This window comes from Cygnus olor, chromosome 3 (genome assembly GCF_009769625.2).
Source record: "Cygnus olor isolate bCygOlo1 chromosome 3, bCygOlo1.pri.v2, whole genome shotgun sequence".
Lineage (NCBI taxonomy): Eukaryota > Metazoa > Chordata > Aves > Anseriformes > Anatidae > Cygnus > Cygnus olor.
Genome location: NC_049171.1, coordinates 22,394,454 through 22,421,657, shown reverse-complemented (window position 1 = coordinate 22,421,657; position 27,204 = coordinate 22,394,454). Strand labels below are relative to the sequence as shown.

At 38.7% G+C, this 27,204-nt stretch overlaps 1 protein-coding gene across 1 annotated transcript in view; it reads right to left on the bottom strand.

Annotated features, from left to right (window-relative positions):
• Positions 1-21,551: 21,551 nt before the first annotated feature.
• The window catches only part of MYOM2 (myomesin 2), a 78,730-nt gene continuing 73,077 nt past the window's right edge, over positions 21,552-27,204 (bottom strand). The window contains 2 exon segments of the mRNA XM_040553395.1: positions 21,552-22,711; positions 26,647-26,702. Coding sequence (XP_040409329.1) covers positions 22,400-22,711; positions 26,647-26,702 — 368 coding nt within the window. The 3' untranslated portion in view covers positions 21,552-22,399.

The following is a 27,204-nucleotide window of genomic DNA, read 5'->3' as shown; positions in this document are numbered from 1 at the left end:
GAGGCTGAAAGAGTGTTAACATTTAAATGGAGAGACTAGTAACTGATCTATGTTCTAGAAACCACAAGCTACAACTTTTCTCCACAACTGCTTCTCCAGCACCCTTCCTTCCATTGGCAGGACCTTGGCTCCCAGAGCTTGACCCATTACTCTTCTTCTCCATCATACTGCAAACCGTCTTCAGCAAGTGATTTTGCTCCAAATGTTTCACTGTGGGTCTGCTTTCATACAACTGCACGCAACCTTGCATTGCACTAGCCATGTTGTGCATGCCTGTGTGCAAGCAGTTTCTGTAGAACACATGGAAGCTATCTGAGGAAAGAGGTTGTAGCTTCCTTGGTCAAGCCTGTGTCAGGATCTGCCTGTGCATCAGAGTGGGGATTTGGGCAGGAGGCTTGTAAGAATGGGAAGAGAGCAGGAGCTGAGGGAGGGGGCAGTCTAATGGGACAGGCTGTAGGAAATTAAGACAGGCTAGTTGTGTGTGTGTTTTTTTAAACAACTATCTTGCAAAAGGTCTAGTCTCTGCATCTTACATTAAACCTGTATTTGATGTGTGCCCGTGTTATGTCCTCTTCTCCACGCTGGAATCACCAGTCTGGATATGCTTTCAAAAGCCATCTGTAGACTGTATATGTGGTCAATATTCTTTCTGCATGGCCAAGACCTGTTGTTTAGCAGGAAAAGCATGGAAATAAAGTGATTAAATATCATGTACTTATTTCTGCAGCCATAATAATACACCACTGTCTGAGCATAACCCATATATTCGCACTTTAAGGTACCGGCTCAAAAATGAAAGATGAAAACTTTCAATGTTGCTTGTTGCCATATGTTCAAAGGACAAAAATCTAGACAGAATCAATCATCTTCTGTATAACACAAGTATTAATTGGAGTGAGACTAATTAGTTGTCTACCTTTCATGAGAAATGAGAAATGAGATATCTTCTTCCCCTCTTTTTTTTTAAGTGAAAGATTTACTGCTCAATTTTAATGTCATTTTAAACATTTCCTTCTCTTTTAATCTGTGATACAAGTTTAGTATAGATATCTCTGCAGCAGAAAAGCTCTCTGCCAACTGATTCTGATACATAAGGTGAAGCAATATCATTTTTCAATGAAATGTAGGAGTCAACAGCAAGCTGAATATGATGTTCTGCTGTTGAGATCAATTAATAAATTTGGACTATGGATTTAAAATGTCAACAGCTGCTGTAAACTCTAATATATTATATTATAATTAGTACCTCTGACTATAGCATCTCCACTGCAATCTCTCTTAAAAGCAAACAAACTAATATACCTCTTGATTTGGTGTGCTGACCCAAGAAAGCCACACTGATTACCACACAGTAATGAATACATATATCGTGAAGAGTTTCAGTGGATTGAAAAAGATGTATTGTATGTAAACTACATATTAATGTCAAACGATCTTTTTATATACAGTTTATTAAGATCTGCTGAATGTAAGAAAAAAATCCACTCTTTCCAGTGGCTGAGATTTGATGAATGATATAGCCACCAGGTGTTGAATGTATAAAACATTTTTTTGGAATGTATGCTTCTTTGCTAGGTTATTTAAATGAGAAGGCTGAGCCTTCTGAAAACTTTTATATCAATGAAATAAGTATACAAGATTTCTCTCTTAGATCTTGCTGGATTTAGTAGGTTCTAATGTTGCTAGAAGTCTGTTGGTACATCTGTTTTTTCAGTTGATAGCATGACAAGTTGAAGAGAAAAAAAGTTTAACAAAAGCTTTATGGATGACCTCAAGTCTCCGGAGACTTTTGCAGAACAATTATAATTTTTCATGTCATGGTTCAGTAGACTCCACTAGTTCCATGCCTTTCTAGTGCACTATGATTTAACTTAAAAATGGAGCATCATTATTTTAGGCAACAATGTGATAGATAGAACATTATTGGCAAAGATTTACAGGGATCCAACTATATCCTCAGGACCTTAGCCTGAATGTTGATGTTCCACTGAGGAATTCACTTTCCCATAATAATTCATTCAGAGGTCACCAACCCTGTAGGAGAAAGGTTTTCTTGCACATATTTATATTTACAAACAACAAAAATCAGCTTTTCTCAATCTGTGTCTTTTTAGTATTATATGTCTGGATTTTGTATAAAAATAAGATTTTCCTTACACATTTTTATTTAATTGGAAAATTTTATAACGTTACGTATGGGATGAAAGTGCTGCACATTAAAAAAGACTTTTGAAAAAAAAATGCTTTCTGTTCTATAATGGGACCCATGTGCATATAATATGTTATTAGGGATTTACAATAATGATTCTTAGCATGGTAGTTTTGTCTATAATTTCCATTCTGTAATTTCTGAAATACTCCACTTTGTGTGTATTATTACTAAGGGAAATATTGCAATGCTGAACTTGGTCAAGAAGTGTGATTTCGATGGAAATATATTGGTCTGTGTTAGCTCTGGATCTGGCTCTAGATTTTTTCAAAGTAGCATCAGAATTAATTCACAATCAATTATCTAGCTACTACTGTGCCACCTTAAAATATTTGTGAAGGTTTTGCAGTACACTAAACTAGTGAAGGTCTGGTTAGTGTCTTAACTTATTTCACAAATGAGATTAATTTTTAAAGTCTCTGTATGCAGCCTCATGACAAAACGTAAACAGAGGTAAAATTGGACAGTGTGAGGGCTTTAATTCTGCTGCTGTTCCTACCTTTGGTTTTCTTTACTAGTAAATCACTTAATTTTTGGTGCCCTATTTCCACATCTCCAAATTAAAGATGATAAAATATATCTTGTACACTTTGGAGAAAATGCAGAATTGACTTCTTATATTGACTCCATTTCACCATATGGAGGTTACGTGGCAGAGGGGATCTGTAAATCTCCCGTCTAATCCACTGAAAGCCTGGGGTCTCAGGTAAGCGTTATTTTGCCCTTGTGTTATTTTGCAGCTAGAACATACCACCACTAAGACACTGCAAGAAACAACTCTCCTGCTGACCACCCTGGTCATCTCCTGTCTTAAACTCCATCCTCCCCTCTTTGTCCCAAGATCCAAATTACCTGCCTCCATGCTCCGTTAAATGCCTTTCCTAATGGGGAAAAAGCAGGCATTGAGGGGAGGGAAAGGGAAGCCAGGGGCAGAGGTTCCCTCAACTGCTCATATTAAGCATTGTTGAAGACACTCGAGCAAAACAAGTCCTGGTTCTCCTGTTAGTGCTTCTTGCCTCTTTGTCTTCATTGGCTTTCTTCCTGATAGCTATTAATTAAGAGGCACATCCGAGTTCAAATATTTGTTTCTAAGAAAAACAAACAAACAAAAAAACTTAGATGTTGAAAGAAGAGATGGAGAGAGAAAAAAAAACCTGTGTGTGGATGGAAAACCAAATGGAAAAAGCTAGTTCATGAACTGCTGAGAAGAAAGCTTTGCATGATTAGTTATTTGCTTAGAAAGAAAAAAAAAAAAAAAAAAAAAAAAAAAGTGTTTTGATATATCCCTACAAACTGAGTCTAACACGAGGCACAATATTCAACAAATCGAAGATATTTAAAATGCAATTTACACTAAGGTCAAAAACAAAAAAAAAAAGAGATAATTAATGATGAGATGATTACACTTAACAGAGTTCTGTTTATGGCTTTGAGATAGAAGATATCTACAAATGTCAAGCATTTGCCATCTTTCTGAAATCAAAAGAGTAAGTAAAGCCCTCACATGCTTTTCCTAAAACCTAAAGCAGTGCTTGTTACATCTGTGTATTTTACCACAGAGAATGTATTCTCAGGGAAATTTCCAACTTCACCCTTTACTTTTATAAGTTCTTTTAATTACAACACAAGTGCATGCAAGATTATGTTTAGCTCTTCATAACCCATCGTGTACTGACAACAACAACAACAAAAAAAGCTTTTTTCTTGACAATAAAAAAATCACATACAGTTCTGTGTGGTGATCCAGTAACATAACTTGCTTCAGTACTGTTGAAATACTAGGCCTTTAAATGTCTATGGAAAGGTAAAGGGATGGATTTTGATCCTCATATTCATGCTGACTCCTGCCCCAGACTATAGGGAGTTGCGCTAAAGCTGACTGCGGGTATCTAAGGTACAACTTATTGAAAGGTGAGTCAGAGCCAGATTTACGGTTTAATTTCCATGCAACCATTTTAAGAAAGGATAAACAAGTTCTCATAAGTATCAGATGGTCTCAGAGCTCATCAGGTGCTTTTAAACCTTAGCTGGGAGACTGAGGCAAACCAGAGGGCTGTGGTCAAGCAGACAGATTCAGAGAAAATGTTACACCTGAGTGGGCCTGCTAATACAGCAGGAGCTTAAAGCATTAGAGATGAAAAGAAATGCAGTTTTGAAATGGCTGTGATTGGTAACAGAAATCAGGCAACTTCAATTAGACTTGCCCCAAGGAGATGTCTGAAGCTGCAATATGAGTACAAATTGCATTGCATTCAGAAAATACAGAAACTGTCTCTTTCAGAACCACAGAATCTACTTTGAACAGACAATAGGCCTACTAGAATATCAGCTGGAACAAATTAAAACTGTCAACATCACAGCAACTGTTTTAAATCGCTAACTTAGCGTGACCCTAAAGCGGAATAGAAATTAGATGTTCTGATAATGGTCCGAAGAGTGAAGGCAGCGATCAGCAGTCTGCCCTAGCAAATAGCAAAGTTATAATATGTGGAGCCTTTCTAAAAAGTGTTGGCTCTCCCACAACAAAAAAAAAAAAAAAAAAAAAAAAAAAAAAAAAAAAAAAAAAAAACAGCTTTAGAAACTTTTAGTTTGTGCAATAATCTCCAATAATCTCCAATAGAATAATCATCCAAGGAAAGGAAGTCATTGCCACTGATTAGTCATCATATGAGTGATTTATCTCTACTTGTCTAAATAATCAGTCATGGTGACTGTGAAAACTTCAACTAATATTTTGAAAAATGTTATGGAATCAATATATAATCTCTGCTCTATTGCAATATGTAATCGGTAAAAGCATGAAAGGTCTGTTAGCATCTACCACTGCTGTCTTCCTTGTGCTGTTGTTTGGTTTAAATAGAAAATAAAGTTTGTGTATATTAGTAAATTCAAGAAAATTAAGCTCCTGCTCTTGGCATGCTTTTTCAATTTAACAAACTGACAATATGACAAATTCATTGAATAGATTTTTTAAATGTAGCTCCCAAAACACGCCCCATACACAAAGCAACCAGGCAGTATAAGAACCTATGTGAATACAGGAATCAAAGTGCTAGGCAGTGCAGTGCCTAACTTTTAGGTGCCCTGATGTAGGACAGCTAGATCCACAAATAAATAAATAAATAAATGGCATACCATACAGAAAGCAGCCTACAGGGATGTCCAGAAGAGTGGGTTTGTGCTGAATTAGTGCCTTAGCACGACCAGGCTGCACTGGACTTCCATTTGGGATTTGCAGTGTGGAAACTTCCTAGACTCTTTCTTCCTCGACCCACCCCACAAAAAAGAAAGAAGAAATAACTGCTTTCTTTCGGGGTACTGATTTTTGTAGGAGGAGAGGCCTGTACATGCTTTGTAAGTCAAAGACCAAGGTTCACCTCTCTGCAAACACTAGCTCAGGACACAGGAGGAAGAGGCAGATTCATACAGATAAAAGCTAGTCCCAGGGGCATCCCAGACACATCACAGCTGTAATTTTAATGCTCTGCGCTAGGTATTTAGCAAATATAAATGGTGAGGATTAGACAGAATAAAAGCTGAGTGAGTTTGAGGATCACAGTTTTGGTGTTAGGTGTTTCTATTCAGTCTAAATGCAGTTGGCTTCTATAGGTACATAAAAAGGAAGTCAAGGAAAACAAAGCATGGGACTGCGGCTCATTTCACGCTGGTCAGATAAATGTAATAATGTATTATTACGCTGAACTGATATGCTTGACTGGTTGCTTGCTGCCTGGCCCAGAATGTGCTGGAACTGCAGTATCTGACCTTTCAGGGGTGAAAGTTGCTCCATGGCATTGACATTTACCCAGGCTTTGGGAGTTTCTGTCTCCTGCCACAGTGACTGCTTTAAGACGTATTGCCCCACTCTGGTATATCCCAGGGAAGGGAAGGGAAGGGAAGGGAAGGGAAGGGAAGGGAAGGGAAGGGAAGGGAAGGGAAGGGAAGGGAAGGGGTGTAAGGAAGGTCTTCAGAAGCCAGGTTGCTGGGGTAAGAAAACAAGAATGCAAGAAATCTAGACATGCTTTTTTGTAGGCTGAACATTATCCCCAGGGAGTGGCAGCTCACCAAAACCCAATTAATTTTACAGCTGTGACTAAAACTGCATGGATGTTATTGCACAGATGAACGGTGACTGTTCCCCGCTAGGTCTGTCCTACTTTCACATGATTCAGCTGCTACCTCCAAACTTCTGTTTGTTGGTGTCCCTGGCTGCAGATGTTGCTCCCTGTTCTTCAACTAGATTAATTTCTGTTACTTTGTCTGTAACAATTATCAGCAGGTGATAAAACCTGAAATTAAGATCTTGAAATAAATTCAGAAAACTGCAAAATATACTAGGCTCTGACCAAAACCCCCTGCAATATAATAGATAATAGTTATCACCAAAAAGCAGGCAGCAGAGCAGGCAGGCAGGCAGCTTTAACATGCATTAATGTGATCACACTGTGGAAACTGTAGAGAGGATGCTGTTGCATTTTGTCAATAACATCACTTTTCAGTTACTGTCTCTTACACAGATTAATAGCCTTTTGATACTACTAAAAGCATTTCCTTGGATCTAGGCTTTACAATTAAAGCAAAATTAGTGTCCATGCTATTATGATAAAATAGGACGTAAAACAGAAACAAGTGCAAATCGAGGGAAAGTAGATTGCCTTAGCTTTTACCCTGTGTTCGAGATGATTTACAGCATTTTACTGGATTAAAAGGGCCAGCAGCAATCCTCTAGTGCGGCAGAGAAAAACATAACAGCTCCTGTGTTGCCTTCAACGGGAAGGCAAGGGAAGGGAAAAGCTTCCTTGCAGAGATTCAGCACTGTGCTGGCATTGCAGAGCTGCCATAATGGCCATTCAGGACCACTCACAGCAACAGTTTGAGTACTGTAACTTATGCCACCAGTCTGGTCTGATACACAGCTGGCCCAGGGTCATGGTAACGGCATCCAAAGTAATTTACTGCATCTGTGCACCTCCCCCAAGTTACGTGGTGTGCCTCACGGCTGCAGTGAAGAATCTGGATCATTAACTTTAGAGTCACTTAACTTATGCTTGCATTATGACTGCTGCCTGATGACATCCTACTCCTCTATCTGCTCCTAGGTTGCCATGACAAACTAAAAGTCTTGATGCAGTGAGAAGTTAGTAAATCAGATGAATTCCATGAGAATTTAGGTGATAGCAGCTCTGCCTCCAACATCTTACCAGATAATCATTTCCATGGCCACTTGACAGTGGCAACAGTTATGACTTCTGCGTACTGCTTCATTAACATTTCCAGGACTCAGCAGTCTGCAGAGATGCTGCCACTCTGATTCATGAACACTGCAGCAGTGCATAGAGACTACACATGGCCAAATATTCATTAACTTGTACTTAAGCACTCATGTGCGTGGCCTGCTTTTCAGCATAATCAGGAAACTTTAGCACGTCTTTTTGGCATCATGAGAGTATTTCTACTCGTATTTTAAAATGAAGTCAGCTCCTCTTCCTCATCTTTGCCTTCACCCTTCATATAAAGTGACGTTTGTTTCATAAAGTGTAGGTAGTCATTTTAAATATTAGCAAACTGTTTATTTTACCAAAGAAGGAGAGTTAAACTGGTTGAATTATGCTTCTTTTAATGAGCCCATCAGGTACTAGGTATCTCCTAGACCTTAATTTTCCCCTCTAAACTGTAAATACTAAAGGTTTTTACCTCCTGCTTTAATGTGAATTGGGTTCAGACTAACCTTTTTACAAAAAGAGTCATAGAAGTTATTTATTTAAAAAGTGTGAAAAATAAGGGCTTGTATTTTTCTTTTAAGGAGCAGAGACAGTTATGTTAATAAGCATAAGCATATAAAATTTGCTTTAGAGGAGAACAAGAAAATGTTGCAACATTGAAAAGGACAGAACATTTCATTGGATAAAGATGCTTATTTATGACTATGGCTAAAGATAACAGTCTGTCATTAAAGCTGTGCATCATATTATTGTATATTGCAGTAAGTAGACTGAAACATGAATATGATCAAAAGGACTTGCACATTGTTTTCCCTGGAAATCAAATCCATCCATGAGTTAACCTTTGGGTTTAGGTTTTAAGCAGGTTCTTTTCTGATAAGTCTTGATCCTCACACAACTTTAATTTCAGGTGAAGGTAAAATTAATTTAATTGTGTTCATATACCACTAGCTATCAGCCAAATGCCTTCAAGTTTATGGTGGTGTTGTAAGCCAGGAATGCCCACAGCCTGTGGGGCTACACGCGGCTCATTAGAACAACTCATTTGGTGTACCACTGCTTCCAGCATCCATCTCTCATCAGGCAGTTCAATAGCCACCAATGCGTGGTTTAAATCTAATAAATTGATTATCCCGTTGTCACGTCATGAGAGAAGGATTACAAGTAAAAATGGTGATGAGGAGCAGGTTGCTTTGTAACAAAGGCAGCTCATGCAGTCTGAGGAGAGCTTTTCCCATCTCATGCGGCCTCCAAGGAAAGAGGCTCCATAACAGCCAGTTCTGCAACATCCTCCAGTGGCACCAGTCTGCTCCTGGATCCTGGTTGCTTTTGTTTAGATGTACTGGGGGAGGATACTCTTTATGTGGTTAGAATGGACAAAATAAAACCACCTCTCCTGGGAGATGTAAAATGCACCTTTTTTTTTTCTTTTTTTTTTGTCATTCCTAAAGGGTACATACTCTTCTATTTGCTATCATACTCTTTCTATTTCTCATTTTTCTAGTTCATATTCTCAAAATTTTTCTGCACTACTACAAGGTTAAAAATGCATTCCTATATTTCAAATTAAAACAGATTATGACAGCAGCCTGGGACCTGGAGTCTAAATTATGAGGCGGTACAGTAGAAATTGCAACCATTGACAACATTGCATCTCATTGATAGGTCTGGTTTATATTTGTGCAGCTTCTAGCACCTTTCAGGTGTGAACTTTTTGAGAAATATGAGTGTTATTATAATAAAAATAGTGAACTTATATTTTTAGTATGATTTTTGGACAGTTTTTTAATCTGCCCTGTATCACAAACACCGCTTGAAAGGTAAACCATCAGGCTACTGAAATGCAAAACGATTTAATGAGACACACTGTTGTACTCTCTTACTCTCATCAGCCTTTTTCATTATCAGGGGAGCGCAATATCAAATTAGTTTAACTTCTTGACGTGCAAGAGAACACAAAGAGCTCACAAATTAAGATTCTCCTGCAAGAATGTTTTAGTGTCAGGATTAAATGTGAACGACCAGTTGATTGATTAGCAGAATTAGCACGGGTGAGTAAAGTCCTTGGGGGCCAAACCTTCCCTGTGCCCAAGAACATGTCACTTTGTATGACCCCATTTATTTTAATAATATGGCAAGCCTGTGACTCAGAATTTCAGCCTGAAGATATATGAGGAGTTGCACCCAACTCATGATATTTAATGATCCCCATCTCTTGATGCAAATACAGCTGTTTCTCATTATGTATCTGACACAGAAAAGCTTCACTTCTCCTCCTCTGTAAGGGAAATCTCTCACAGGAACATCTAGTCAAACTTCCCATTTTGGTTATTTCTCACTGCTATTGAATTGTATATCCTTCATGACGACAGTGCCACTGATTCTTTTGTTCAGGACCTGTCCCTAAATCCATGAGCTGAAGAAAGGAATTAGGGTTTCACTTAATACCTTAAGATCACCTGGGACTACTGCAATTGCTGTATAGATTTTTAAGGCAGGAAGAAAATAACTGCCTGGGGGAAAAAAAGAAAAAAAAAAAAAGAAAAAAAAAAAAACTAAGTTGGCAGGAAATTCTTAAATAACTTGTGATTTAACTAACATGGAGATATTCAGAGAGACCCTCTGTCTCCATTGCTATTGAAATCTATGCCCCACATGTTAACTGATCCTCACTGTTGAAAGTGAGCAACTTCCTCCAATGTGAATTCTGCTAGCCTCAAGGAGGGTTATTTCCTCCTAATATCTGATTTTGAATGTTTATCACTTAGTCATGTTGCAAGCAACAGAATGAGGGCTGGACTTTAGTACTGCTGATTTTCACAAAGCACTTTTTTCACATGCTTCTGTGAATGTGAGAAGCTTTCATGAATGTGAATGTGCTTTTTCATCATACAAGACACAGGATCATCTATTTGTTTCCAGAGTTATGTTCAGTGGCCCCTATGAAGAACCTAGAAAATGGAGAGGGAAGGATACCTTTGGAGAAAAATCCAGCAAGGACTCCTAATGCAGTCTTGTATGTCAGGGCACTGGAGGAGGAGGAATGAATACAGGACAATTTTTTTCTTTTAATTTCTTCTATATTTAGTAACAGCTGGTACCAGCTATAAAATAACTATTTCTATCAGGTTGTTTACAATTGTGTTGTCAGAATATCCTACATTCCGACTTGCTAATCTTACTCCAGCTCACAACTTCGATTTTTTCAAGAAAGTCTCGCTTGCCCACTTTCATGACACTTTTTATGCTTGAAGTGCACTACCTTTTCTCTGTTATCCTGTGCAGTTAATTTTTTTCTCTGAAGATTTTAAACGGTGCTTTGTTAAAGCATTTCACTTTAAAATATTCTTACAGTAAATGATAGCTAAGAAGTTGCCATTTTGGCTTGAATACGAATGTTGCAGCAGTTGTTGTCAAGCCTCCCAAATGTGATTCATACTGCAGAAGAGTTAATGCACTCAATTAAATCCTTGTTAAAAAAAAAAAAAAAAAAAAAAAAAAAAAAAAAAAAAAAAAAAAAAAAGGATGTGATACTCATGCCCCATCCAGGATTAGCCACCAAAATAGAATAAAAAGGAAAATTAGACATACTGAAGGAGCTTCCAGTTTCTCTTCTAAATTATGTTTAGGTTCATCATTGAGGCACTTTATTATTATTCAGGAAAATAAAGAAATCTAACAGTGCAGGGCTTAAAAATCAGAAGATTGCCATTAAAGTATATAAAATTGGATTCCTGCAAATGCAATGCTGCAACTATACCTTGAAAACAAAGTGCTTCAACAGATAAGAAAAAATATATGCCAGATTCTTGGCAGTTGTTTTGTACCATGCCATAAGAGCAAGAGAAACATTACATACAAGAGAGTCATAACATTAATGCTATGGCCACAATGCATCACTGGAGCTGGGTACAGAGAACCTGGAACACATTGTTGAAATTAGCAGCCACTGTATCTCTGATTATTTTTTCTATTAAAGGTATTGTCTTTATAAAACCAAAGCAGAAAGCTGTATGCAGCTTGACAGATGAAATCACTGCAGAGAAAATAGATGTGCAATTCCTTCTCTGCCCTATCTGAGATCCATCCTATTGCCAGTCAACCAGAAAAGAACATTTAATCGGGTTGTGTAGCCCAGGCATGAACTTTCTTTTGTTGGTAGTTCTGTTGTTCGTATTTGGACAGCTGGTGAGGAGAAGAAACTCCTCAAAATAAACAATTCCCTATCAGCATCCCCTCAGGAAGAAGAGAGCATCCCACTGCAAACACCATCATATAGCCACGAGTATACCCATTATCAATCTCCTCAGCTTGCAAGCTTGTTTCATTTCTTTCTTTCTTCCCTGCATACTCTGGCTGGTGTTATTGCAAGTCTTGCTTTAGTACTGCAGAGTTAGATCCTTTCCTTATCACTCTGGCTTGTGGTCTGACGTGGTCTTCTCCAGTCACAGCAGCATCTTTCTGCCAGGTTCTCACCAGTCTCTCTCGTAAGACTTACTGCTTAGATCTTTCCAGTCTCAGACCTCTTACCCCACTCACATATGATGCTCTGCACCCCTAGAAACTACCACAGGTGATAACACTGGGGAGTCAACAGCAGTTTTTATCAAATGTACTCATTTCAGATACACAGAGATCTCTATGATCTCAGGCTCTGCAGAGAAATACATGTCACCCAACCCCTGCTTCTGTGCTGGATGAGCTCCCGTCCTTGCTGCTTTTGCACCTTCCTATCCATCTGCTTTCTGCTCCACTGTTGCCTCTTCCACACATATATCTCAGCCTGACTGCCCTTCCCTTCGCTGCCGTCTCCCTCCCCTCTAGCTAGCATTCCCCATCATGGTTTCAAAACTCTCCTCTCTCCCTGAAGCTGCCCCGTTCCCTCACTCTGTCAGTCATCTGCCTTGCCATGGGCCCTCTTCCCCTCTCCTCCCTGGGCTCAAGGCAGTGCCAGCCTTCCCACAGCCATCTCCCGTCTCCCACCCCTCACTGGCAGCAACCAGCTCCCTTTTCCATGGGGAAGAAGGAGGAAGAAAAGAGCTGCTCCTCACTGTAGCATCCATTTAGGAGGAGAGCAAGAGTTGCCTTCAGCATCCCAGAGGAGTCATCTCAGGGAAAGGGCAAGCTGCCTGTCAGCTGGAGTCTGACCTGTGCACACAGAGCCATCACAGACTTTTACTTCTAGAAAATCTCTACACATGTGCTAATTACAATTTACTAGCATGGCCAAATTTAGACAGGTTTTCAGGAGGACAACAAGAGGCACATTTCTTCTGCAAACCCTCTTTCCCACTTCTCTCCATTCAATCACCTCAAGCCAGATTTTGAGGTCACGTTCAAAGCTCTGGGAGTTAGAAAAGAAAGAGTTTTGAGGGCTTTAATTTTCATAACATGGGTAATGAACACATTTTGCCGACATAATTTTGTAGATTTTTTTTATAATATGTAAAATATATGCATGTATGAGTATATGTAATAAACTTAACATAATTCCTCTTGAATTCGGTCACAGAAACAGCTGATAACAGCTGATATGTTTACAAACAACAACAACAAAAATATCTGCCTAAAATAAAATAATAGTAAAATAAAAACAACCTGAGGCAGAGACTTGTCATAAAGAACTTCAGAAAAAAAAAGAAAAAAAAGAAAAAAAAAAACATAATAGTGAGTCACACGTAAAAGCAAATGTAAACAGGATTTTTAAAAAGGAATCACTAGAGAGCTTTCATACATGCCATCTTCAGTCCGTGGGAATGTTGATTTCAAAGAGAAATAGATTTGATTCAGTTTATTCACATAAGTAGACCAGAGAAACAGAAATGTTCTCTTGCACAGTGTTGCTACTTAAAATCACTTCAAAAAGTGTTAGGATTGTTAAACTTGGCTTTTAGAGTGCATTTTCTTACACTGCAGATAGGATTGGGCTGACAGTGTTTAAACGATGAGCAACAATACTATTATCAGTTAGTACAAAGTCTGAACACACTGTATGCTTTTGTGTTTGTGTGCTTCCACATGTTTTCTAGCTGACTGTCCTTAATAAAACTACATCTTTAGTGGGAAATAAAAAATAAAAATTGCATAAAAGTGCTTTAAGGAATACATTTTAAATTAAAAAAAGTTGAAGAACTGACAATAAAAATATCAGGGTTTGGGGGATTTTTTAATTTGCCTTTGCATATATTGTCATAACACCATTGATTATTGTGCATGAATATTTTAAAAAACAGATTTAATTGTCATTTTTACTTTTTTTTGACCTTTCTCTCAGTTCAGGCAATGAATATAGACCAAACAATTGATATTCTGATTGCCTGTGGTTTTAGTAAATTCTAGTTTCTTTGGCACAGACCCAGTGTTGCACTACTTCAGTTGCAAACACTGCAGAGATCTGTTTATCTGTTGATCCAAAATACTTGAATAGATTGGGAATGTTCAGAGAATAAGAATGCTACTAGTAGTCTTAGGTTCTCCAGATTTTCTAAAAATATTATAAAACTCATATTTCAAGCATATTTGATATGAACAGACTTGGAATTTATTCGGTGCTGTTTTAGACTTAGTTTTCATTTCCAATTTATTTTTTTTTTGATTAGGACTTTGAAATTAAAATATGCAGCGCGTGAATTTTCTGTTTGACAGCTGTTTATACACAATAGCATGCCGTGAATGTTAATAGCACAGAGATGTTTAGGACATGAATGCAGCCACTCCCTCTACTACCCCATCCTTCCATCTCCTTAAATGAGCAAGGAGAAGGGCAAGAATTCTGTGCATATATTTGACTATATGTAGTCAACTGCATATAGTGGCCATATTCTAGGGAAAGGAAAAAAAAAATCAGAAAATAAGTTAGTTCTCAGTCCATAGCAAACCAGTAATTTTGTTTTCCTGAGTAGCAATAAATAAATTGAATAGTCAACTGAAGCTTGGCAATGTATTGTAAAACCTTTCAAAGCTTAGGTGTTGCTAGCACGATGTACGCAACTTCAAGTTAAACATGCAAGAGGAATCAAATCCCTCCCACAAGTACCTATTTTTTTATTGACAATGAAGCCATGTGGTCTTTCTATTCCTTGTTTTCCTTTTTTCAGTTATCTGCTGCATAAAGGGAATAAACACAAAACAACACCCTTGTGCCAGGGTTTTTTGCTGTCCCTAATCATTTTGATATACTATGAAGAAAAAAAGACTCCTGGTATAAAGTAATTCCAAAGAAGGTGTTGAGAGCAAATGTTCTTCCCACTGTCAGCACTTACTAACTCTACTACATCTCTGAATAGATCCTGAGGAACTGAGAGCCTTCAGGAAATGTCTAGAAAAGTACAGGTGCAGCTAGCAGTTTTTCTACATTTTGCACATTCATATCAGCCATTCGTGAAGCTTAGGAATAGGTAAGAAGCCATAATGTAACAAGCAGACCATCAGGATACAAGATCATCTGAAAGAAGAGAGATGAATATGAATAAGCTGTCAATCCTATAATGCCTGTGGAGTATCTGTAATTACAGCCCGAGGCCTCAGGAGGAGAGTTGGGAGCACAGTTGCTACAAAGTCATTGGCCCATGGCATTTTCAATTAAAGCCTGTCAGGCCCAAAGGGACTGTGCTCAGATGGAAGGGGAATTGCTAGCTGTGCTCCTCAGAATGGAACTGTCCTATCAGTTCACATTTTGGCACAGGATGGACGTGAGTGCTGACCGCAACCCACCAGGAAGCACCATGGAGGAGAGGCAGCTGAGCTCTCAAACCAATTTAAATTATGTTTCTGAGCCTTTAGTCCTGTGAGGTAAGGAGAAAGTACTGACAACAGAAATCGTGGTTAATTAAATGGGCTCCAATGCAGGTGACTTGATGTTACAGGACACCAAGGTCTGCAAGATACACTCTCTGATGCGCAATGGGACACTTCAGGCAGTCGCAACAGGATGGAGCACACACTTCAGACGATTCAGCCTGAAAGGAGTAAGACCCATGGGAATTTACCCACCTGAAACAATTAAAAGGAGAGCTGTGCATGTAAAACAGGATTGTATTTAAAGAGAACACAAAAGCAGGTTTAAGACCTGACGGCAACCTAAAAAGGCTCCACATGTCACGCTTGAAGAATGAAGGCCTGTCTGAGGCAACCTGGGAGACTATTTACCTGCCATAAATGCCAACCAGACGGGAGCAGCTCAGGTAAGCACCAAGATAAGGAGAAATGTCTCGTGACAGCCCAGCCTACTCCTGAAAGGTCAGAACACAACCGTTAGCAACAAAAGCTGCTACCAGTGTTCACTGAATGTAAGTTGGAGGCCTATCCAAATTACGAAAATCAGGAAGCTCTTAGGGTCTAGGCCTGCAAAGTGCTGCGTACAGCATTACAGAGGAGTTCAGGTACTAATATGCCAATTTATCATAACTTTTTTTTTCCCTCAGGTTACCCCAAAATAAGTGTATGACAATCAGTGGATGGTGATAAAAATGCATCATGAAGAGGAACGGGTCAGCATCTAGAAATGCTGGCTTCAGGACAGTACAGAAACACAAAGATGACTGAACCAAACATTTCATTAAGTTGGGCTTTCTTGCTGAAAGTGGTTGAGAACAGCAGGCCATGTTGACTCAATTACATACTTACTAACAGGACACCAAGACTCGATGCTATCACCCAAACATTTCATACAGCTGCTGGTACTTGGACACTTCAGTTACAAACTATGCTAGTAAATTAACCAGTGCCAAGGCATCAGCACTGAGCTTAACTAACTAGTACTTTTATTTGTTCACACTGACCTTAGCAAAGTTTTGGACTTAGGGTGGGTAAGGACTATCCCTGTTGGGCAGTTCTGATGAAGACACACTTTGGGGGGGGATGCTAGAAGAAGTTAATGTGCACAGGAGGTTTGCCTAAGAACTAGATAATCAAGCTTGGCACTGTTTTATTTACTGAATTAGATTCTGCCATTAAGGCAGTATCAAAAGACAGCAGACTGAATTACAGAGAAATGCAGATAATATCAAGTAACCATGAAGTCTAGAGAGTAATAGTTGAAAAGAAAGATAACAGGGAACTAACTAGAGACAAACAGAAGACAAGAGCAGACCAGGTCAAAGCCAGGACCAGGAGGATTCAGAGCTTTGGCCAGTTGCTTAGCTGCCTTCAGCGCAGGGGAAGATGTTTGGCACATGAGCCCCATGGAATCATGCTTCTGCAGCCAGAAGATGTGCCTGGCCAGCTCGACAGAGAAACTGCACAAGGCACATCTTATGGGCTTAGCAGAAGGGCACTAATTGACCATGAAGGGCTCACAGCCTCTGCTGATTGAGGTGTTGCCACAGAATGATGGCACTGAGAGGAACAAGGGCAGAAACAAGTCCCACACTAACAGCAAGAGCACAGCCACTCTGAACCTGGGTCAAAGACTTACATATTTAAAAGAACAGAAGGCCTGACACAATGTCTTGATAAAGGCCAAATCATGAGAGCCGATGATGAATTGGGACCAAGTGGCAGCTGGAAGTCTGCAAAGGCTTGCCCAGAGATTTCAAAATAACATGAAAATCAGAGAAGGGAGTAAAGACTGCAAGATACAAGAGTCTGCTGGAGGAAGCCAGCCTGTAAACACATGGCAAAAATTCCAGCTATTATGAAGCATCTCTGTAAATAGATTTTTCGACTAAAGAGCCAATTCAATTAGAGAAACATGGTGCAGAATTTATCACACCTAAATTCAAACATCAGCCATGTAGATGTCTCCCATCCAAGCTGGTTATAGTAATCTCCCTTTGCAGTCAGTGGAAATAATAGACATGATTCATCTCAATTATTTGAGACACCTACTTTAGAATTGCATGACTTGTGCCCTACTAGTACTTGTTTCTCTCCATTTTCTAAGAAGGGAGTTTCAGTGATTAGCTCAGATGGAGACATCTGCATGTGGCCTCATAACTCCCAGCCAGGGAGTCGTCTTGTGTTTTACCTCCCATTAAGCACCATGCAGGAGGCTGATTGCCATTTTCATATATGGAAGGCATTTTTTCCCAGACAGCAAAAGTGGCACACGACTATGTGGAGTTCTTTTTCACACATTATCTTGCAATCAGGAGGGCTAGCTTTGGGTTGATTTATGATTGTTGGACTGGCTTTTAGTGCACTTCATTCAAAATGGTCCAGCGGAGGTCACTAAGTCAGCAGACTAAGATTTTGATCATCCTTTTTACCATGACTTAACGTGTTAAAGAGCTACATTGGCCCCGTGTTTAACAGAAGTTGTAGCTCTTTCCATCTGCCTCTCTTCTACATGCTGTGTGCACCACCGTCATCGGATGGATAATGGCCTCCCACAGAGGCTCTTGGTTGGGTGGAGGGCAAATTCCCTGTTGGGGGACACTGGTGACAGGTGAAATCTGCATGGGACAACCCTGCTGGATAGTTTAGGATACCATGGGAAAGGTTTCAGCTGCGTCTATTAACCATATTACTACTAACTGCAGTGGGGTGTCTAAGTCTTTTTTTTCTACCAGGTGCTGCGATGTACAATATTAATGGAAGATAGGAGCAACAATAACAGAAAGTGAAGTTACATTAACTTAAAAAATTAGACAAGTTTATTACAATTCTTTAATGCACCCACACAAAGTTCAAATGTTCGTAAAGGAAATGAGGTGAGGTCAAGTGCGCTATTTTTAAAATATAACAATCTGATAAACCTTGAGCTAATATCCAAGGACAAAGCCAGTACTGAGTTACTGCACATTCCAATGAAGGAAGAAATATTAATATGGAAGGCTACTAGTAGTTTCTTACAGGTCCTAACATCACTGAATCTTGCAGTGGCAGTGCTGGGCACCAGATCCTGCACTGTCTGCTCCCAGTCCTTCTGTTAATTTCAAATGGAATCATCCCTCTATAAAGACTGAACAAAAATTGTAGGGCAAAGGGCCTCACAATATTAGAAACAGTGGAGGTTGCTTTGTCCAAGAGGTTTACCTTTAGAGCTTGAATTCGTATCTCCCCATGTCAATACAGTTGATATGCTATAGTTTTCACATCTTAAGAAGGAACTTGCTGTAATGCTGCAATATCTTGCAATATTTTACAAAGGCGTGCTTACCCTCTTAATGTGTATTATGTGCGGATTAAGAGGCAGCATTATTGCTTGCAGAATCACCTGCTATTTCCGGGAAACAGTCATTTGCTGGACCTGTCCTTGTCACTGGCATAAGTGTAATGCTTTTAATAATCTCCCATTCCCTAAGTGATGTGTTTGCATCAAAAAGATGGATATGCTATAGCTGGCAGAATTTTTTAAGACCTGTTCGTTTTTATATTGTTCTTCTGGTGCCATCTAGAGGTTTGATTCTCATTTCTACTAAACTGAAAATAAAGTGCTTTATTATATTTCAAAAGTTTCCTTTAGAAACTGTCTGTGCGTTAACAGCAGTTAGGGTGCTATTATCACTGAACCTCTGTCTCCCTACAAGAGCAGATTAATGTAGTATGCATACATTTTTGAACTTTGGGATGCAAGTGAACATTATGGGCTGGGAAAGATTTACACTGGAGGCAAATACTGTCATATAAAAAAAATAAAAAAATAAAAGACACTTTTTCTCATAAAAAGCACCTGTAAATTTGCCTTGGGAGGAATTTTCACAGAACTTGTTTTCAAGCAAATAAACAGTAACATATTAAAGCTGATTCAAAAGAAGCAGGTGCTCAGAGAAAAGGCAGCCTTGCCAGGCTTGTAGCAGAATGCCAACACAACAGACACAGCCACGGTTTTGGGCCCATCAAGACAACTGGCTGACATCTTATCTGCCTCCCGTGACAAGCCAGCGATGCTCCACGCTAGCACTGCCTAGAAGAGTGCAACATGAAACTCAGACAACACAAAACTCACCAGAGTGACAGAAAATCATTCTAACAGAAGCATTTCTTCTTGAGGGTAACAAATAGCTAATTCACTGTAATGGGCATCTGAATTTGTAAAAATAACAGGAGAGATTCATATTGAGTATAAATGAGATCCCCGTTTGCCTAGGTGGGGGTAGGCTCATTGACGTCAGACCCTTCCCAGCAAATCTTACTTTCTTCTCTTCCTCTTTCAAAGTGTTTATTAACTAAACTAATGCTGACAGCAAGTCTGTGATGGGTGTGTGCAAATGCTAACATGCCTCATCATGAATTCCATCTGACAATTACCAGAGCATCCTCTTTGTCCCTCTGATATCCACCCAGTTATATAGCCCCACTGGGCAGCTAGATGCACAGTCACTCTGAAAAGATAGTCCCTTTTTTAACAGAGTTAACCTGATTAACTTTCTAGCACTGATAACAAGGTTTTTAAATGTGTACAAGAGAATCAAAGGTACATTGAACACTGGAAAATGTTGCACAGTTTATAAGAAGTCCTTAGCCTTTTGAATACACTGTTCCTGTGAATGATAATTTCTGTACTTCAGCAGAGGATTAAGTGTCATAATAAATTATTTCTTTTTGCCTGAAGGGAAATAAGTGAGGCTTGCTTAACTAAGAAGGCCATCTAAAGGTATAACTGAGATGAGGCTAACCTTGTCTCCTGTGTCCAAGGATACCTCTGAAAATCTGCCATAACATGCAATAATTTGATAGTCTCAGCTAAAATTAACCTGTAGAAGGAGATAAGAATAATATTAAATTCTTGCTGATACTCACTTTGTATGCTACAGAGACTGGCTCTGATGCTTTGTGAGCCTGCCATAGAAAGATTTTGAAAACCTTAAAGGCCTTAACTACTAAATTAGGATAGAAAAGAAAAAGAATTTGAAATATTTTATTGAAAGATTTGCTGAAGTTCTTATGATAGCAGGTTCATACAAAAAATATTTTCTTGTTTTGATAGATATTTGGAAGATAATTCATCACTTTGCTTTGTGTTCTAAAATCTCTTAATTAAAATACCTTTCAGTAATGCCATGTTCTTGAGTGTTTAACCCTGCCAGATACTTGTCCGAATAAATGACTCGTCTAGTGGGAGGTGTCCCTGCCCATGGCAGGGGAGTGGGAATTAAATGATCTTTAAGGTCCCTTCCAACCCAAACCATGATTGTACAACTGGTCATGTTGGTTCCATAAGCACAGACGTGTTTTTTTTTTTCACCCAAAATAAGCATATATCAATGTTTAATGTAATTCCTGTTTACCTAGTTATACAAAGTGACAAAGGATGAATAAGTGGGAGAAGCAGCACTTCCAAATACAGGGAAGAATGGGGATTCATGCACTACCCTTGATGGTCAGAGAGAGAAGCTCAGATCCCCATGGACTGAGAAGAGTTGGAAGGGGAATGACTAAATGTTGCTCTCCTGTCTCCCATATGAGTGCTCCAACCTACTAGCTCTGGCAGTTTGAAAATTGGCTTCTCATTTCCTCTGCTGTTCAATCCACCTCAACAATAATATATGTTTGAATCAAGTGAAGTGTTTCTTTGCCAGACAAAAATTGGAATTTCTATGTCACTCAGATGAGAAAAAAGTGGGAGAAAAAAGGGAAAAAAAAAATCCCTGAGGTTAAATTTACTCTGGAATTGTTTGTGGTTTTTTTCAGCTTGTCTGCTGGAGTAAACAAACAAAAATAAAACAAACAAACCCAGGAGAATTATTTCCATATTTTCATACCTATGCTCTGGCATTCAGGCATGACCCCAAACAAAATTTACAGACCTAACATTTGCACCAAACACTTTCATCCAGGCTCTCCAGTGCCACTGGGGAATTTGCTGGAAGCTGTTTAGCAAATTACAAAGGTACATCTAAGCAGATAAACACACTTGTACTTAATAGAGAACATGTTCTAAAAACAAAAAACAGTGCTGTAGTCATCTACTGTGTATGAAAGATATGTGAGTAATCTCACTGAAGCCCATTCTACTTGAAGATTTCATGAAGCGTGTATATTTAAAGCTTTGCCTGGCAGAACATTACTCCACCAATGGAAGAGTTTTGTTCATTTTGTATAGAGGAGAATCAAAGACATAATTATCCTAAGTGACTGAGTTGTATACATGTCTTTTGGTATCAATTTGATCTTGCATCTTGACCTGTACTGTAAAGAGTGAAATTAATATTGTAAGTGCCACCCAGTGACTGTGATTAACCATAATTTGCATTCTTTATTGAAAGTCGATTGTCTGCATGCTACCAGCTGTGAAATTGTGCAATAAGCAATAATTAAACAATGAAAGAGTAAACAAAACTAGTTAGGTGTGATTTGGAGCAGTGAGTAGCAAAGGTGACTTTTAAAGTTTTATTAGCACAATGCAAGAAAAACAAAATACAACCATGTAACCTATGCTTCAAGGCGTAAACAGTGAACATCTGTAAAACTCTATTAAACTCCACTAAAGATAAATTCACACTATAAAATAACAATATCATTACTAAATAGGGACTATCCACTAAACTTGTGCAATCAGAGACTTCAAAGCCAAGGGGACTGTGTGTGTAGCAAAGCAGGAATCATTTCTGAACATGTGTCTAACTGCAGTTCACTACATTTATTGATGGGACATTTGTTCTCAATGTTCTCAAGAGCGTGCTGGATTGGTTGTTGTTTTTTTGTTGCTTTTTTTTGGAGCAGGGTGCAGATTGTTTGGTTTGTTTACTTTTCAGAGGAGTGGGGGGTGGGGGAGTGGAAATGGAGTTTTACTGTGGGTTTATGCAATCTATCATTGCACATGGAAACTTCTGGCAGGAATTTGGCTTTTTGTTACTTGCAAGTCCCACCGTATTACATGTATTTATAATAAGATCATTGCACATTGCACAGCTCTGTAGCACAACTACCTTCCTAAAGCAAAACTCCTAAAAGCTCAGTTTGCCTTTGGAGAGTACCAAATAGTTATGTGGGGGAATACCTCAGCTACAGCTCATGTATACTATTTTGGTTGTCAAATGTAGTTACACGCATTATTTATTGGATTTTGTCTTGCTCTCAGGTTCTAAGAACTAACTTCTGATGGTGGTATTGGTCTAGGTTTTGCAAGCTGGCCAGGTTTAACTTCAGGCATTTTTTCACCATGTCTGTACACACTTACAGTGACATCCACTGTTTCCCCACCATATTTGTTCTTGACATGAATGCTAAATTTGCCTGAGTCTTCTGAGGTCACTCCCTTGATTGTTAAACTGGCATATTTTCCTTGTTCCAGTGAAACCACATAGTGCTCGTTAAGTTCGAGGGCCTTGTCATTCTTGAACCAAACCACTTCTGGGTCAGGGTTTCCAAACACAGTACAGGTCAGATTCAGAGTCTGATGGAGGGAAAAAAAAAAGAAAAAAAAGAAAAGAAAAAAAAAAAAAAAAGAGAGAAATATTTTTAAGGGTTTGGCAGATTTGTTTAACAACAATATTCTCAGTATTGCTTTCAGGCATTTCTTATTCCTAGTTAATTAAAGTAAGACAGTTATCATGTTTCTGAGGACTGAAAAGTAGAGTTCCTATTTTGTTTGTTGCTTTTTTTATTTTTTTTTTTTGATTCCTTTCAGTCTTTCTACCATCTTACCGGTGACTGTGAAGCAGTAATAGCCCCAGGGTAACAGATCCTGAAGATGGTAAGTTGGACTGTCAATGCAGTCCTGCCTGCAGGAAACTCCTGGCAACCCATTAGTTTGACATGATGTTCAGGCAATGATAGGTTTAAAAACATCTTTGAAGATTCCTTGTACGCACCAAGGAGAACTGAGCAAATCTTTTCTGACCTAGGCCTCCTGAGGTTATTGCTTGAGATGATAAAAAAAATCACTTAAAAAATAGTACATAACATGAATCATTGGTCGTTGATTCCAAATGCTGCTGATTCGTAAAATGGAAATATTTTATGAAGACTAAATAATTCATAAAGGTTGTAAAAGTGTTGCATGCATGTACAGTGTATTAATAGAAAATAGCTGAAAAGACCTAGTAGGCCATCCTGGAAGTTCATGTATTTTCCAAGGACTGAAAAAAGTGTCATTCTTCCACATTTATATGGAGTTACCGCTAAACCTATTTTTATCACTGTATGTATATGTAGGTAAATTTTATGTATTTAGGTAAAATGATGATAGAATAGGTTTAAGAATCATTTGAGAAGGTGCATTGATAACTACCTACTTTGTTCACTTTTGCTTGAATCTCATTCTGCCCAGAATTCTGGCCTATATAATTTAAATCAGCATAATTTCCCATATGTGTTAAAAAATAAATACAAAAAAATGTATCAGAATGCTTCTTTATATTCCCTCCCTTCAATATTACCCTTCAGGTTCCACAGAATTCTAATCTAGAGGGAGGAGAGAAAGCCCATCTGTGCACACATGTGCATGTTTCTGTGCATTATTTTTCTTGAATTCTGATTAGATATGATATATAACTCAGTGGGGAAAAAAAAAAAGAAAAAAAAAAAACAGGCAGAAATTTTAAGTGATCAAAAGTACCGTACATTCCCAAGTAGAAGCAGTTCTGCATACTACATGCCTCCAAAATCAGAGAGGACCATTGAAGGAAGATTTACATGCTCTGGGTGCAACCTGGTGACAACCTAAGTGTGTGAGTACCCTTAAAGGAATGTCTTCATGTAGGATATAAGGTTAACTAACGACTATGGGAACTAGCTTACTATAAAATATTTAAAGGAGTAATGATGCAAAGATGAAAATAAAATGTTGGGAAATCAAACTAAATCTGATGGCAAACAGCAGGTTTAAATCTTACTGTCCTTTCTGTAGCTCAGGCAGCATTTCACAACTATTGCCTTCAAAAGTGATCTCATTTAAGAGTAATTAATAATTAATTCATTAATCAAGTCTTAATATGTTAATATTAAAAGCTTGCCAGAGAGCAGATATTTTCCACAGTCATTTTAAATCATTTGGGCCTGCTCTATTTACTAAATTATAGATGTGACCTAAAATCATTTATACCCTCTTAAGAATCACTAGTAAAACTTTGTCTTGTGTTCATACATTTGCACAGATAGACCATTCCATTGTATGGGGAAAATTCTCTATTGTGTGTGTGTGTGTGTGTACATGTGTGCATGTGTGTAGCTACTTCTCTCTTGTACTTACATGAATCTTGCATGGTAGCTGTTCATATTTAGTGTAGAGATGATTTTAAAATTTCACTTCCTTCTGGTCCATTTTGTTTTGCTTGATTTCAGGAATCAGAGGTTTTCTGTTCACACATTCAGTTATTTAATCCTCACACGGTTAGGCCTCCTTTGAACCCTTCTACTTCTGGAAACTTGTTATGTGGCATTTCCCTGATTTGAGGTCATGCTTTTTAGGGCATGATTTTGTATGAGGAAACTGCAGCTAGTATGTACATGCAGTTGGGGTGGGATGACGTTGCCAGGCTCTTTCCTAACAGATTGTTTTAAGATGTTGGTCTTCAAGTGGTTTATACCTAACCTCCTAACAGATTAGCTCTCTTACAGTGAAGTGCTTTTGCCTACTACAGTAAGAAGGCACCTCATGTGAATACTCAATAGAGACAAAGGAAGGAATAGGCCAAGAAGGAAATCATGTCAGTTTTGTCCAAAGTTGGGTAGCTTTCAGTATCCAGTGCAAGGCTCACATGATCCTCCAACCACTTTCTCTGGCAATAAGGACAATTTCCACATAGAACAACACAGCTGTAGTCTCTGAAGATGCACATCACACAAGAGACATAAACACCCTGATCAATATGTTCTCGATAGCCAGCAGATGGTATGAGTCACATTGGCTCACAAGCTAATCTGCTACAGTCAGAATAAAAGTCCATCTAGCTCTTTTAGAAGTCAAAAGAAACTACTTGAGAAAGCATACAAAAATGAGAATGAATACTGCTCCCTTCCTACTTTCCACAATTTGGTGGGTTATAAACTAGTTATAAGCATGAGCTGTATTGAGACAAATGTGTTTAATAGCCCATGCTAGACTTCTCTTCATGACATTGCCTGTTTTCTTTTTTGGACTCAAATCTATTTTGGCCTAAGGTACTAAGGAACAAATTAATTATGAAACACTTGAAAAACTACTTCCTTTCAATTGCAGTGACCATTAAATTAGGCACACCCTAGTTCTTGTGCCATGAGAAGTGCTGGATAGTCATTTCCAAGTACCTCCTCTGCACCATGCACAATGCTGTAGATTTTTGTCCTTTCCCCCCGTTCTCTTTCAGAGATTTTTCTATCTAGGCTGAGGAGACCTAGTTTCTCCCCATAGGGAAGGACAGAGCACACAGTAGAAACAGGCTCGTTTCAGGAGAAAGTGGTGTGGAAAGGATGAAATGAATTTTTCTGGACTGAAGACTTGGGTGTCTGAAGCCTAGAATTCACCCCCAAGGATGGAGAGACTAAACCCCAGAGCTTTCTTGTACTAGTAAGTACTGATAGCAGCTCAGACTAATAGTCTTTTCTCATCTTACTGTCTAGAGAATTTGGGCTCAGGTTGCATAAGATCCCACCCCACCATGACAAAAACCTCAGTGAGGGACACCTCCAGATGTGAAATTTCATCTCCACCAGACAAGCTGACCTAGGAGGGGACTCTGGGAATATTTACCAATTTTGACTTTGTTTAGTTATTACTAAATGGGTGTTTAGTTATTACTGATGTCAAAAAAACACGTGTATTCACTGGCCTTCAATCTCTTGTAATTATACATTGAAGTGGAGCTATCTGCCAACACTTATGCAAAGAGTTTAATCCATTGGACCAGGTAGGTTCTTTACCCTGCTTTGCTCTTACCACACATAAGGCTCTATGACTGGTCTGCTGGAGAATGGGACCTAGGTTTTCTTTGTTTTACACTGGGTCTCAGAGAGTGGCTGTCTCCTCCTCCTTCAGTTTCTACTACAGGGAAGGAGTGGACCCTTGAACTGTTCTGATCAGTACACAGAGCTGAAATCCAGCCCAGACTGGAGTATGCAGTTAACTCAGAGTCTCTACATAATCATCACAAAAGACTAGCACCAGGAGGCTGACCTTGCCTGCCTGAGAACTGAACTAGGCTGTGCCTCCCCTGACTATGTAGACAGCTTACGGTACACATTCTCACTTATGACTTGCATGTGCCTCAATTAAATAACCACCATTAGGTGGGTTAAATTCTCCTCCTTTTTCTCTCAGCTTCTGCAAAATCATCTGTATTCCTCCCCTTTCCACCATTAAAGCAAATATCTCACCAGTCAACTTGGCTAATTGACAAAAACAGTCCTTACCTTCCCGTCCATTATAGTAACAACATCAGGCAAGCCACCAATGACTTTACCACGATCTAGGAGTTAAAGAAAAAATATGTGGATTATGTGACGTTTAGAACTCAAAATGACTTATTTCTTCATGATTTTATAACTTAGTGACATATCAATCACAGCTGTAGTTGGGCTTATCTTAAAAACAAACAAACATCTGTAATGCTTGGTTAATGAAATGTAAAATAATACAATTTTTGAAATATTTTGTGTTATTTCCTATTTATGTATTTTATAATCTTCTCAGATTTTTAGCAGAGGTTGTGCTATGGAGTTCTAAACTGATACACTTAACATCCTTGAAGCTGCTTCCAAGCTTGACAGCTGGAGCTTTGAGCACCAAAGCAAAGAAGATGCTTTTAGCAACTTGGTGGTATCTAAGATTAGAGAAAAATCTATTTTGCCACTTTGTTTGTGGGTAGAAACATCTTTTCATTATCAGGGAACTTAATATCAATGTACCAGAATTCATGCAGTCCCTAACAGTAACAAGCTTCCCCACTATCTCTCTCTTAGCATCCATTG